Here is an 11,715-nt window from a genome sequence, read left to right on the forward strand (position 1 = left end):
CTGTGCTAATGAGCAGTGAGAAAAAGAACAGAGAAGCTGGAAAACAATCCATCTGGCCTTCTATACCCACATAACAGCTGCTACAGCATACCTAATACTATTATTTAATAATCTTGTATTTTGTCTTGTAATAATATCCTCTGCTTCCCATCAAACCATTCCAAACATCTCTGCTTTCAGTACCTCCCATTCCAGTCCTCCATCCAAAGGCTGGCACAATTCATTGTGCCCAATCCCAAAGCATTTTGTGCAAAAAGTCTGGGATTACCAACAGTAGTCTGGAGAACTGGGATTCAAAGAAACCATTTTAATGCATTTTGCTTGCCAAAAAGAATCAACATGATGTGTAAACATGGTTTTCCAGTTATTTCTTACTAGTATGATGTAGTTTATTTAAGGTTTCCTGCTTATTTCACAGATCACTTGTTCCTCCCCAAGTCACCCAGCAAATTCATTTTATTATCCCAAACTCAAAATTTTGCCACCTATTGCTCAAGTAACAATGGTGAAATTAAAGAGAAACCAGCTGGGTCTTCCTATACCTCATCTTAATCAGCAAGCTAAAAGTAATGAAATATTAGACTCCATCTCAGGTAAGTGATTGGCACTTTGATATGCTCAATTGTGTTATTTCTATTCATTCAGAAAATATCTGGAAATCTGGCGGGGGATGTGGATGAAATAGGCGATTAGGCAGAATATTTTATCTGCGTTGCAATAGTTTCCAGACTTACATATGGGAAATAAAACAAGCCAGTTGACATAAAAGAGAATCCCTGAAAAAATAAGGAATGGATTTCATATTTGAGCTGTAGTTCAAAGGGTTGGGTTATATCCACAGTGAGGGTTACTCAAGCCTTAGTATCACTATAGGTCAGTGAATTTTATGAGAAATAAACAATATTTGATCAGAGACAAAGTTTCACAAATTCTTTTGAAGTAAGTACTCCCGCTTAAATTCTTGCATGATGATGGAAAAAAAAAAAGAACTAGTACTGTTGTCTCTGTGTCAGAGGGCTTAGTAGCTATGTGAAATAAGAATTGAAATAATTCAATTGATTTGGACATATTTGTGATAGCAGCAGACATCCTGACAACAGAAACACTGTTCTCTCTTTTTTCTTTCCTTAAAAATTTACCCAAAAAACTTGTTTAGGTAGGGGTGACGTTCAAATATCTGACTCAAATCAGTCTGAAGGGTAATTTTCCAATCTCCAAAACAAAAAATACTATATCTGTTTCAAGGGAAAGATACCAGTTAGTGTCTACCTTTGGTATGCTCTTTATAGTCTTCTATTGACTTTTAATAAATTGTTAGAGGAATGGTTAAGAATAAGAAGACTGACATCCCAAATACCATTTGAGGGACTAATTTAGCAATTTAAGCCCATTCTAGCCCATTTAGCAAAGGGCTAAATCCCCAATGTATTTCTAGAGTATCTGCTACGTTCCAAGAAGAGCTTCTCCAGAATTAAAGATTGAATGCCTCTAGCTTTGTCCTAAAGTTACCTTTTAATCACTAAAATAAAGCTAATTCTCCACACATTTTATACTTTAATAAGTGCATTTCTCTATCAACTTCTGCTTAAATGTATTACTATTAGTAAAGAACACATATTCAAAGTGATCGCTTCAAATCACATTTTCAGTAATGTCTTTACCACAACATTTGAAAGGAATATTTGGCCCTTTTTAGCATTTAAATCTAAAACAATTCATTTAAAGTACAGTATTTAATAAATAAATAAATTAAAATCCTACAGCCTCATTTTATAGTATATTAACCAGTAAACCAGTCTATTCAAAAATATATTCCTTAAGCAAAAGGACAGATTTAATGATCAGAGATCAAACTGTGTCACTTGTTCCTGCTAGAAGCACAGGTATTGGTGATTACAACAGAAGTAGTGGGTTCCATTGTAATGCCAGAAATTTATACCAGAAGTCACACATTTGATACAGTAAATCTTGAAGCTGGTCTTGTGCACAGTTATTTTACCCACAAATGCTGTAATACACAGATTTGATGCAATTTCCTGTGACAAGCAATATTTTTATTTAACCTGTTAAGGAATAAGCACCTATATTTTTAAGACAGGTATTTTCAAAGAAAGTATACAATATGAAAAGTACTTTAGAGTTTCTGATTTATTTAGTTCCAGTATTAAATTAAATTAAAACTGTACTGAAAACACATTTAGTATTAGAAGCCTTATAGTTACAGAATTTCTTTACTGGTAAAGGAAACTGTAGCATACACACTAAAAAATATTGAGAAGATTTACTGATTAAGAAATGTGACATTTGTTACTTCTGAAGCAAATTGGAATTAGAGTTCAATGGAATTTGATATTAACAACTACAGGAACAATATACATCGCCAGAGAAATATATGCATACATAAATAAACCAGATAAAACCTTTAATCCTGGTGTTTTTAGTAAGCTATGCAATGGCAAATGAGTTATAAAACTGACAGTACATGTTTCTTGGAATGTAATCTTTTGAATGCAATTACTTTAAAAATAGTTTTATTTGATGGAAATTCTATATTTTCAATTCAATAAGTAATCTGCTGCACTACTGATGTAGTACCTCAGACAGTCTCTAGGCTGCAACAATAATAGTACCAATGCCCCTGGGTTTAGGGGCTGAAAACAGACTTTTTGATTTATAAGATGACATATGGATTTTATTAATATCACATGTATTTTTGTATAAGAAAGAACACTACTTGATCATCATTCCTTAATGCTTTGCCAACTATGTATTTGCTTTAAGCACAAATCTCTGTAGTTACCTTTTTATTGTGTATATTGCAGAAACACCACTGGACTGTGAGGTTTCTCAATGGTCTTCCTGGGGTCTCTGTAGAGGTCCTTGCAGAAAACCAGGGACCAAGATCAGAACTCGTTTTGTACTTCTTCACCCTGCCAATAATGGAACTCCTTGTCCAAATCTGGATGAAGAAACAGGATGTGAACCAGATAATTGTGTCTGAAATAAATAAAAGATAATAATTTAGATAATTTAAAAGTAGGATAAGTTTAACTAAATCTAAACTACATGTCATTCAATGTTCCTTATAATTCAGGTATGCTGCACTATTTTGTGGAAAAGATATTAGACTGGTTTTGAAAGTTGTTGTTTAATATCAAGAATTTTTTGGGGGTTAAATTCTTAAGGTTTAGTATGACAACAGTTCTCGAAAATTTACAGACCTAAAAACCCAAATAAATCTTTGTTATACATATACTGTAAGTTCTTGGAGTACCCTCTAGTGGCAGAAAAGAAGACATTTGGAAAGATTACGCTTCACACATGTAAAAATCTTTCTATCACAAAATCTAAACTGGTAACATTCTTAAATGCTGTAATTTGTTGATTTACAACTATTTATACCTAGAAATTAATTTTTTCTCTAAATTATGTTTATTATAATTTATTGGCATTTTTGTCGTCTTTCTAAACATGTTTTACTTGCCTTTCTTCAGAAAATACATAAATCAGAGTGACCAGATGTTTGCAGTATGGCTAAGAGAATAACATGGCTGAATAAACTTGTCTTGAGACTTAAGACATGAAAATGTCTTTTTTTTTTTTTTTTTTTTCTCCCCTCAAACACGAGAAGAATACATATCATGAGGACACTCAACCAATAAAACAGAAGTTTGAATGCTAGTACAAAAGTTCTGAACTTAATTAAAAATGTTAACTGAGATTTGAGACCTGACTGATGGTTGGTGGGTGTCCCTCATGTGACAGTTTTCTGAAAAATAACTGTTAAGAAGCTAACACTGTTGACCATAACATAAATTATATAATTCTCTTTATATGTGCAGTAAATGTCTTCATGTTTCTTTAAACATATTTGCTGTTAATTGGGTCATCCTAGCCTTTGCACAGAGAAAACTTAATGACATTTTATTATCTAAGACTGAAGTATACACAGCACTAACAAAACACTGTATGTTAGAAACTGTTCCAGATGGCAAGGTTTAATGCTCAAATAACTGTTATAAAATGAATGTAACATGTGGCTTATAAAGAGTTGTGGCTACCAACTGGAAAAGAATTTTGAAGTAAGACTGTTCAGTAGGCGATATTTATAATCAACCCAGAAAACTTTTACAGCACACTGCAATTCTACAAACACACAGGAAAGATATTGAACAGGAGATGTTGAGTTGTATATGTGTAGGTTCATTTTGGAATATATCAAATATTGCAATCTTTATTATGTACTTAAAAGAACACACTGTATTCTCTGTAGAGTAGAAACATATAAAAATGTTCTCTATATATATTTTACAGAAGATAAATCTTGCAAAGACCCAAAGAAACTTGAAACTTTATCAGGCTAAACTAAGTTGGTCTTGCGATGCTGATGAATGCACAGTTGTTAGAGCTAAGTATAGGAATTTCTACATCTTACATTCTTCAGATTCCCCCTGTTGCATGTTTTTCAAAAATTATTTCAGTATTCTTTTTATTATACTTTATTTTCTTGATGTTCCCCTGTGTCCATTCTATAATGGAAATAGTGTTATTGCAGTATCATTTCCATGTTTTGCGTTTAGTCAATTTCTACATCTTTTCCATTTTTTCTGTCTCCTATTTATATTATTTTTTTCCTCACTTACTGTTTTCTTTTCTGTTAAACTTATTATTGCACATACTTAAATTCTCTTTGAGGACAGAAACTAAATTGAAATTGATTCATCAGCTGCTCATAGGACTAAACTCAGAAAGTGTCTTGAGCAGAACTCAGATGCAAGTTTACATTATGAATTAGTGAAAACAATTTTTGCTGAAGTGCAAAGTATCCTTGAAAGAACCTTCCAAGACCTTCCCTAAACACTAAAGTTTTGCTTTTTCACATCTTCAGAATAACGAAAGGGCTAAGCCCAACAGAAAAATACCTACACCTGTAATTGTGTACATGACTCAAATGTAGGATGTCAGCTGTATAGGATATGACTTGAAAGCAGAGTCCCTCTGCTTTCCTGAAGCCAAAAAGTTTCCCAAGGAGAAGATGGAGTAGAAAGGGAAGTGGATATGCAAAAGGTCAACACATTTCAATAAAGTCCAGTAGTGATAAGTAACTTTCCTTTCTATTTTAGTGTTTACATATGAATATTCATTGCAGGTTCCTTCAAACAAAAGTTTCCTATCCAGTTAGTTATGTGGCTAAGCTTTTTTTTTTTTTTTTTTTTTTTTTTTTTGTAAACAGTGTCTTCAGAAGGCACTGGTAAATATGGAATCCTGTTTGCATGCCCCTGTAATACTGTAGTATTTGGAGAAGGCCATAAGTATAGTTTCGGATATTCACTTTGCAAATACCAGGGACAGACATTTCTTGGCAAAACTGTGGGTACAGTGAGTTCTAGTGAAGCACATTCTGATGATGGAGCACATTTCTCATAATATACCTTTATTAAACTGATTAATGAGGTATGTGATCCCTGTTTGGCTATGGGTAGGCCTTTATAACTTCTACTTTCAGCACCGTCTTGAATTTGTCTTGACAGTTCTGGGACAGCAAAGACAGTTCTGTCTGACAGACAGATCTGACAGATCTGACAGATCAGTTCTTCCTTACTCTTCCCTCATATCTATTGTTGCAGATGGCTGGCAGCCAAGATACTATGGTACTAAATACATGGAATTTAGGGAAAGAAAAGCACAAATTAATTTCTGGGTTAAACTAATGTCATAAAACACTTTGGAAAGAAACTTAGAATGGATTTGGAAATATTTATTTATTTATTTATTCAATGAGAATATTATGCAGGAATAGTCAGTTTTCATGTCAGGATGGACATTCTTGCAGCAAAGAAAGACACAGATAAAGGTAAGTGTAGCAGCAAAACCACTGACTTAAACCATGGTCCTACAAAAATCATGAATGCCAAATTCAATTCCTTTAGTGGAATATGGTAACCCATTACTGAGAACAAGTTGTCCAGGACCTTATGGAATTTAAGAACACTTAGCTGTGAACACATGAAAGCTCTTCCTACCAGTAAGCAGGAATGTCTTCTGAAATGGTCTACATTTATGCTTTTTTATGGGATGTTGCTTCTCTGCAGACATCTAGAGTAGCACCTTGGTGCTAACTGACTGGGAAATATCAGGGTAATTTTGTAGATAAGTGAGGGTACAAGAGAGATTGATATGATTCATGGTACTGAAAAGTTCTCCTAGGTGCTATAATATAAATGTTAGGTGGACTAAAGGAGAGGGTAGATATTTAATACTACCAGAGGGACTGGTGTGTGTGTGTATGTGTGAAACAGACGAACTAACTGCAGTTTGAAGCCCTGTTAAAGTTTATGTAAAGTAAATATGTCTTCCCACTGTTGAGGAGATGGAGGGGATGAGTGTATCAGACAGGATGAGTGAACTAACTCTGACCAATTCATATCCACCAAACCTGCTGAGAAATGTTGTAGGTGAATGTCAAAATTGCACAGGGTCCTCTATTAAAGATCATTCTGGAGAGAGACAGTCTTGGGTTCATTGAATACCAAGCTCTGATATCCAAGTTCCAATACCCTAGCCACACTGCCTAAGGTAAGCATGATAACAGAAACTAGTGTGTACCTAATTTCTAGAACAGGAGGGAGTTTGAATGCCAGCTTCTCTGATCATAGAGGTAGAACCGTCCCCAACAGGACATAACTGGTGTGTGAGCAAAAGTTCTGAGAGTACTTGCTGGCATTGAAGACAAAGCCAGTTCAGGATACTCTCAGTCCTGGGTAATTGAAGTACTTTGGGAATATCAGTCCTGATACAACATAATAAAGGTAATATAGGCTATTCCATGATAATATGTAATATGCTCAGAAAATAAATCTAACACCTGAATCAGCAATTCTGAAATCGGCTAAATCCTGCTTAACAGGATGTAATATGTAGAAATTTGGTCCATGATAAATTACAGGTACTCTGAATGCCTGAGACAAAATGCTCTCCATATGTTGCATGGCATCCTGATCACCTGGAGACTGATATATTTTTCTTTGTTTGAAATTCAACAGCCCTACTATGTCAGTATTTGCTAGACAGGCATATAGAAGTAATGTGTCTGGGCAGAGTGAAGGATAAAGTGACATCCCCTTCTACTTTTCTTTGGTCATTAGAACATGATTTTTTGGAGACCCCAAGAAATAAATAAAAAGCTAAAAGTACAGTTGCTTAAGTAGTTCACAGTCTGCAGCTAAAAATATACTTCTTGCAAATACAGAAAGGCATGAGAATTTATACAGGTGCATGTCAGTCAAGATCTCCCTGTGCTGGAGGGCTAAGAGTCCAATTATGAAATGAGATTCTGAGTAATATAAAATTAGATCTGATGGATAAATGCTAAAGTAGTAATGGAGTCCTAACATCACCCTTGAGACTCTTCAGGCTTCAATGGCCATGAGATGTGATTTGTATCCCTCCAACCTTAACCATATGGAGTGAAAGGAAAAGCATTAATGTTTAAGAAATCAAGGCTCCTCGTTTTGGACAGTTTCTTTATCAGTACAGGGATATAGTATTTTCCCAGAGGTGAACTAATACTTTTGCCAGAACTTCTGTGAAGATACTTCATGCTATAAAATATACTGAATTCCCTGAGGAACCTGCTTTGGCAGGGGGGTTGGACCCGATGATCTTTCAAGGTCCCTTCCAACCCCTACAGTTCTGTGATTCTGTGGTTCTGTGATTCTGTGAATAACCACAAAATCACACAGAATGACTGATTGTTTTAGGTTGGAAGGGACCTCTGTAGGTCATCTGGTCCAACCCCCTGGCAGGGCCACCCAGAGCAGGTTGCCCAGGACCAAGTCCAGGTGGCTTCTGCAGGTCTTCAGGGAGGAAGACTCCACAGCCTCTCTGGGCAACCTGTGCCTGTGCTCTGTTACACACACAGTAAAGCAGTGTTTCCTGATGTGTTGATTGGGCCCTTGTGTTTCACTTTGTGCCCATTGTGCCTCTTGACCTGGTACTGGGCACCATGAAAACAGCCTGACTTCACCCTCTCTGCACCTTTCCTTCAGGTATTTATAGGCTTTGATAAGTTCACCCCGGTCCTTCTCTAGGCTGAGCAGTCCCAGCTCTCTCAGCCTCTTCTTGTAGCAGAGGTACTCCAGTCCCTTCATCATCTTTGTGGCCCTTTCTTGGAAGGAAGGGACTCTCTCCAGTGGCTCCATGCCTCTCTGGTAGTGGGGAGCCCAGAACTGGACAGGGTATGCCAGGTGTGGATTCACCAGTGCTGAACAGAGGGGAAGGACTACCTCTCTTGAGGCAATACGTTGCCTAATGCAGCCCCAGATACCGTTAGCCTTCTAGGACACCCAGGTCCTTTTCTGCAAGGCAGCTGCTTTCCAGCTGGGTGGCCCAGCTGGTTTTGACCCTTGACCAGTGTTAGATAAAGATGTTTTTTATTGAGGCAGCTTCTAAGATAGCGAGTGCAGTGAAATGCAATAAACACAAACCAGTGCTTCTTTTGCAAATGTGAAATAATTCATTAAGAGCTACCAACCTGAAATATTAGGTATTTAGTTTACTGGATAGGCTGGGCATCGGTCAGCGGGTGGTGAGCAATTGCATTGTGCATCATTTGTTTCGTACCCATCAGTAGTGGTAGTAGTACTATTATCATTATTATTTTTTTCTCCTGTCTTAATAAACTGTCTCTATGTCAACCCACAGGCTTCATTTTCCTATTTCTCTCCCCCATCCCAGAGAGGAAGGGGGGAGGGTGAGCGAACGGCTGTGTGGTGTTTAGCTGCCAGGCGGGTTAAACCACAACAACAGCAATGTAGTCATGTAACCAAATTAAAGCCAAAACTTTGAGTGCAGCTTTGACCTGAATAGTGAGTGAAGATCCAGATCCTGGCATTTATACATGATAGTTTATATGCAGCCAAAGTAGAATAGAATATTCTGAGTTGGAAGGGACCCAGAAGGATCAAGTCCAACTCCTGACACCGCACAGGTCTACCCAAAATTTTAGACCATGTGACTTAGTGCACAGTCCAACTGCTTCTTAAATTCAGACAGGCGTGGTGCAGTGACTACTTCACTGGGGAGCCTGTTCCAGTGTGCAACTACTCTCTCGGTGAAGAACCTCTTCCTGATGTCCAGCCTAAGCCTCCCCTCCTTGTTCAGCTTGACACCATTCCCATGGGTCCCACCACTGCTGATTACAGAGAATAGGTCAGCACCTGCCTCTCCACTCCCCCTTGCGAGGGAGCTGTAGGCTGCAATGAGGTCTTCCCTCAGCCTCCTCTTCTCCAGGCTGAACAGGCCCAGTGACCTAAGCCGCTTCTCATATGTTTTTCTCTCCAGGCCCTTCACCATCTTTGTCGCCCTCCTCTGGACACTCTCCAACAGTTGAATGTCCTTTTTGTGCTGTGGTGCCCGGAACTGCACACAGTACTCGAGGTGAGGCCGCACCAGCGCAGAGTAGAGCGGGATGATCACTTCCCTCGACCGACTAGCAATGCTGTGCTTGATGCACCCCAGGATACAGTTGGCCCTCCTGGCTGCCAGGGCACACTGCTGGCTCATATTCAACTTGCTGTCAAACACAACCCCCAGATCCCTCTTTGCGGGGCTGCTCTCCAGCGTCTCATTGCCCAGTCTGTATGGATAGCCAGGGTTTCCCCATCCCAGGTGCAGGACCCAGCACTTGCTTTTGTTAAACTTCTTGTGGTTGGTATTTCACCCAGCTCTCCAATCTGTCCAGATCTCTCTGCAAGGCCTTTCCACCCTCATCCGAGTCTACAGCTTCTCCAGGTTTGGTGTCATCGACAAATTTGCTCAAAACACATTCTAGTCCTACATCCAAATCATTTATAAAAACATTGAAGAGGACTGGCCCTAAAATGGAGCCTTGAAGGACCTCACTAGTGACCATCCGCCAGCCTGATGTGACCCCATTTACCACAACCCTTTGGGCCCTGCCTGTCAGCCAATTGCTTACCCATCGTATGATGTTTTTGTTTAATTGTATGCTGGACATTTTGTCCAGTAGGATCCTATGGGAAACTGTGTCAAAAGCTTTGCTGAAGTCCAAAAAGATCACATCAGCTGGTTTCTCTTGATCGACTAGATGAGTGATCTTATCATAAAAGGAAATCAAATTTGTTAGGCAGGACCTACCCCTCATGAACCCATGCTGGCTGGGACCACTGACTGCATTGTCCCCCAGGTGTGCTTCAGTAACTTCAAGGATCATCTTTTCCATAATTTTACCAGGCACTGACGTGAGACTGACAGGCCTGTCATTGCCTATCTTCTTTCTTGCCCTTCTTGAAAATTGGCACAACATTTGCCAGCTTCCAGTCTACCGGGGCCTCTCCAGATTCCCAATATGGTTAAAAAACTAATTGAGAGAGATCACACAATGACATCAGCCAGCTCTTTAAGCACCCTGGGATGAATCCCATCTGGACCCATGGACTTGTATACATGTAAATCCATATGGATCCATACAGTAAATACTGTAGTCAGAGGTCATGGGGCTAGATTTTGAAAAGTCATGCATAAAGAAGAGATCTCAGAAAAGTAAATTTAAATAACATTAAAGTCAAGAAAAGTAATTCTGATTGCTATATTCTCTCTCTGTCGTGACTAGACAGATGAAAACCTATGATAGCAATTTTCCCTTTAAGGTCATTTTCTGTTTTACTTTCTTTCTTTCTTTTATTTATTTTTTTTTGTTGTTGTTGTTGTTTTTTTTTTTTTAACAAGCTCTGTACCAATTTTCCTCACAGAATGACTAACAGAAATATGACCCTTATGCACCTTTTGTAGTTAATTCATTAGGTCAACTCTAAGAACTAAGCCCCTTGTCAGGGTATTTCTGTTAGTGATAAGGAGCAATTGACCTTAAAACATTGAAGCCAGGTAGATGAGCCTATTCCACAAGGTCTCTTGGCTTCACCCTTGTTAAGTGAGATATGCCAGGTGTGGATCATTTGACCTTTGCTATATAGGAAGCATGAGGGGTTGTGGGCAGTTGCCTCCCTGGGGGGGTTTGAGGCTTGGGTTGTCTAGGTTGCTTTTCTGCTGTGGTGAAATGGACTCAGTGTTCCCCAGTAGGCTGCTTTTTCTTCATGTTTTCTACTATCTCTGTGAAATAGTTTTAGTGACTCTATGAGCTAGCTGTATTTGGTGGTGCCTTCTCTGTATAGTAAAACCGTGGTGGTACGACTTCACTGTGACGCAGTTTGGAGGTGACTCAAGTTCAGAAGCTGGTAGGTAAGTGTTCCTGGGAGGAACCCAGGGTGAGTGAACTGGCTAAACAACCCTGGCAGTGTGGAGAAAGTCTCTCTCTCTCCTCTTCCCTACAGGCCTGTGTCTTAGCTGTGGAGAAAACTTTGGAAGACGTTCACCAATGTACAGAATTGATCTTCCTCCCCACCTGTACAAACCAGTCTCTGAGGTATCAGGGGTAAGGGTCCTTTGGTGCAAGGACTGTGAGAGAGTGGGTACACAGCCTGTACCACACTGCAGATTGACCAACGTGACCATGGAGAGGAGAGGAGAAAAAAGGATGGAAAAAATACATTGACACTAGAGGCACAGGTAACTGAACCATAGATAAAAACAATGCGGGGGAAAAGGGTTTGGCAGGGAACTGTGCTGCTGAAAATTGCAGCACACGGTCCTGGTGCCCGGGTATCTGGTGCCCGGGTATCTGGTGCCCGGGTATCT

At 38.9% G+C, this 11,715-nt stretch overlaps 1 protein-coding gene and 1 long non-coding RNA gene across 8 annotated transcripts in view; one reads left to right on the forward strand and one right to left on the reverse strand.

Annotated features, from left to right (window-relative positions):
* The window catches only part of LOC118166460, a 73,195-nt gene extending 70,288 nt beyond the window's left edge, over positions 1 to 2,907 (reverse strand). The window contains exon 1 of the long non-coding RNA XR_004750508.1: positions 2,801 to 2,907. This is a non-coding gene — a long non-coding RNA (uncharacterized LOC118166460). The remainder of the gene's footprint in view (positions 1 to 2,800) is intronic.
* The window catches only part of SPON2 (spondin 2), a 103,871-nt gene extending 100,030 nt beyond the window's left edge, over positions 1 to 3,841 (forward strand). For all 7 annotated transcript variants that reach the window (XM_035325391.1, XM_035325392.1, XM_035325396.1 and 4 more), the window contains 2 exons: positions 419 to 593; positions 2,823 to 3,841. In XM_035325391.1, coding sequence (XP_035181282.1) covers positions 419 to 593; positions 2,823 to 3,001 — 354 coding nt within the window. In that variant the 3' untranslated portion in view covers positions 3,002 to 3,841. The remainder of the gene's footprint in view (positions 1 to 418; positions 594 to 2,822) is intronic.
* Positions 3,842 to 11,715: the final 7,874 nt, after the last annotated feature.

Source organism: Oxyura jamaicensis, chromosome 4 (genome assembly GCF_011077185.1).
Source record: "Oxyura jamaicensis isolate SHBP4307 breed ruddy duck chromosome 4, BPBGC_Ojam_1.0, whole genome shotgun sequence".
Classification (NCBI taxonomy): domain Eukaryota; kingdom Metazoa; phylum Chordata; class Aves; order Anseriformes; family Anatidae; genus Oxyura; species Oxyura jamaicensis.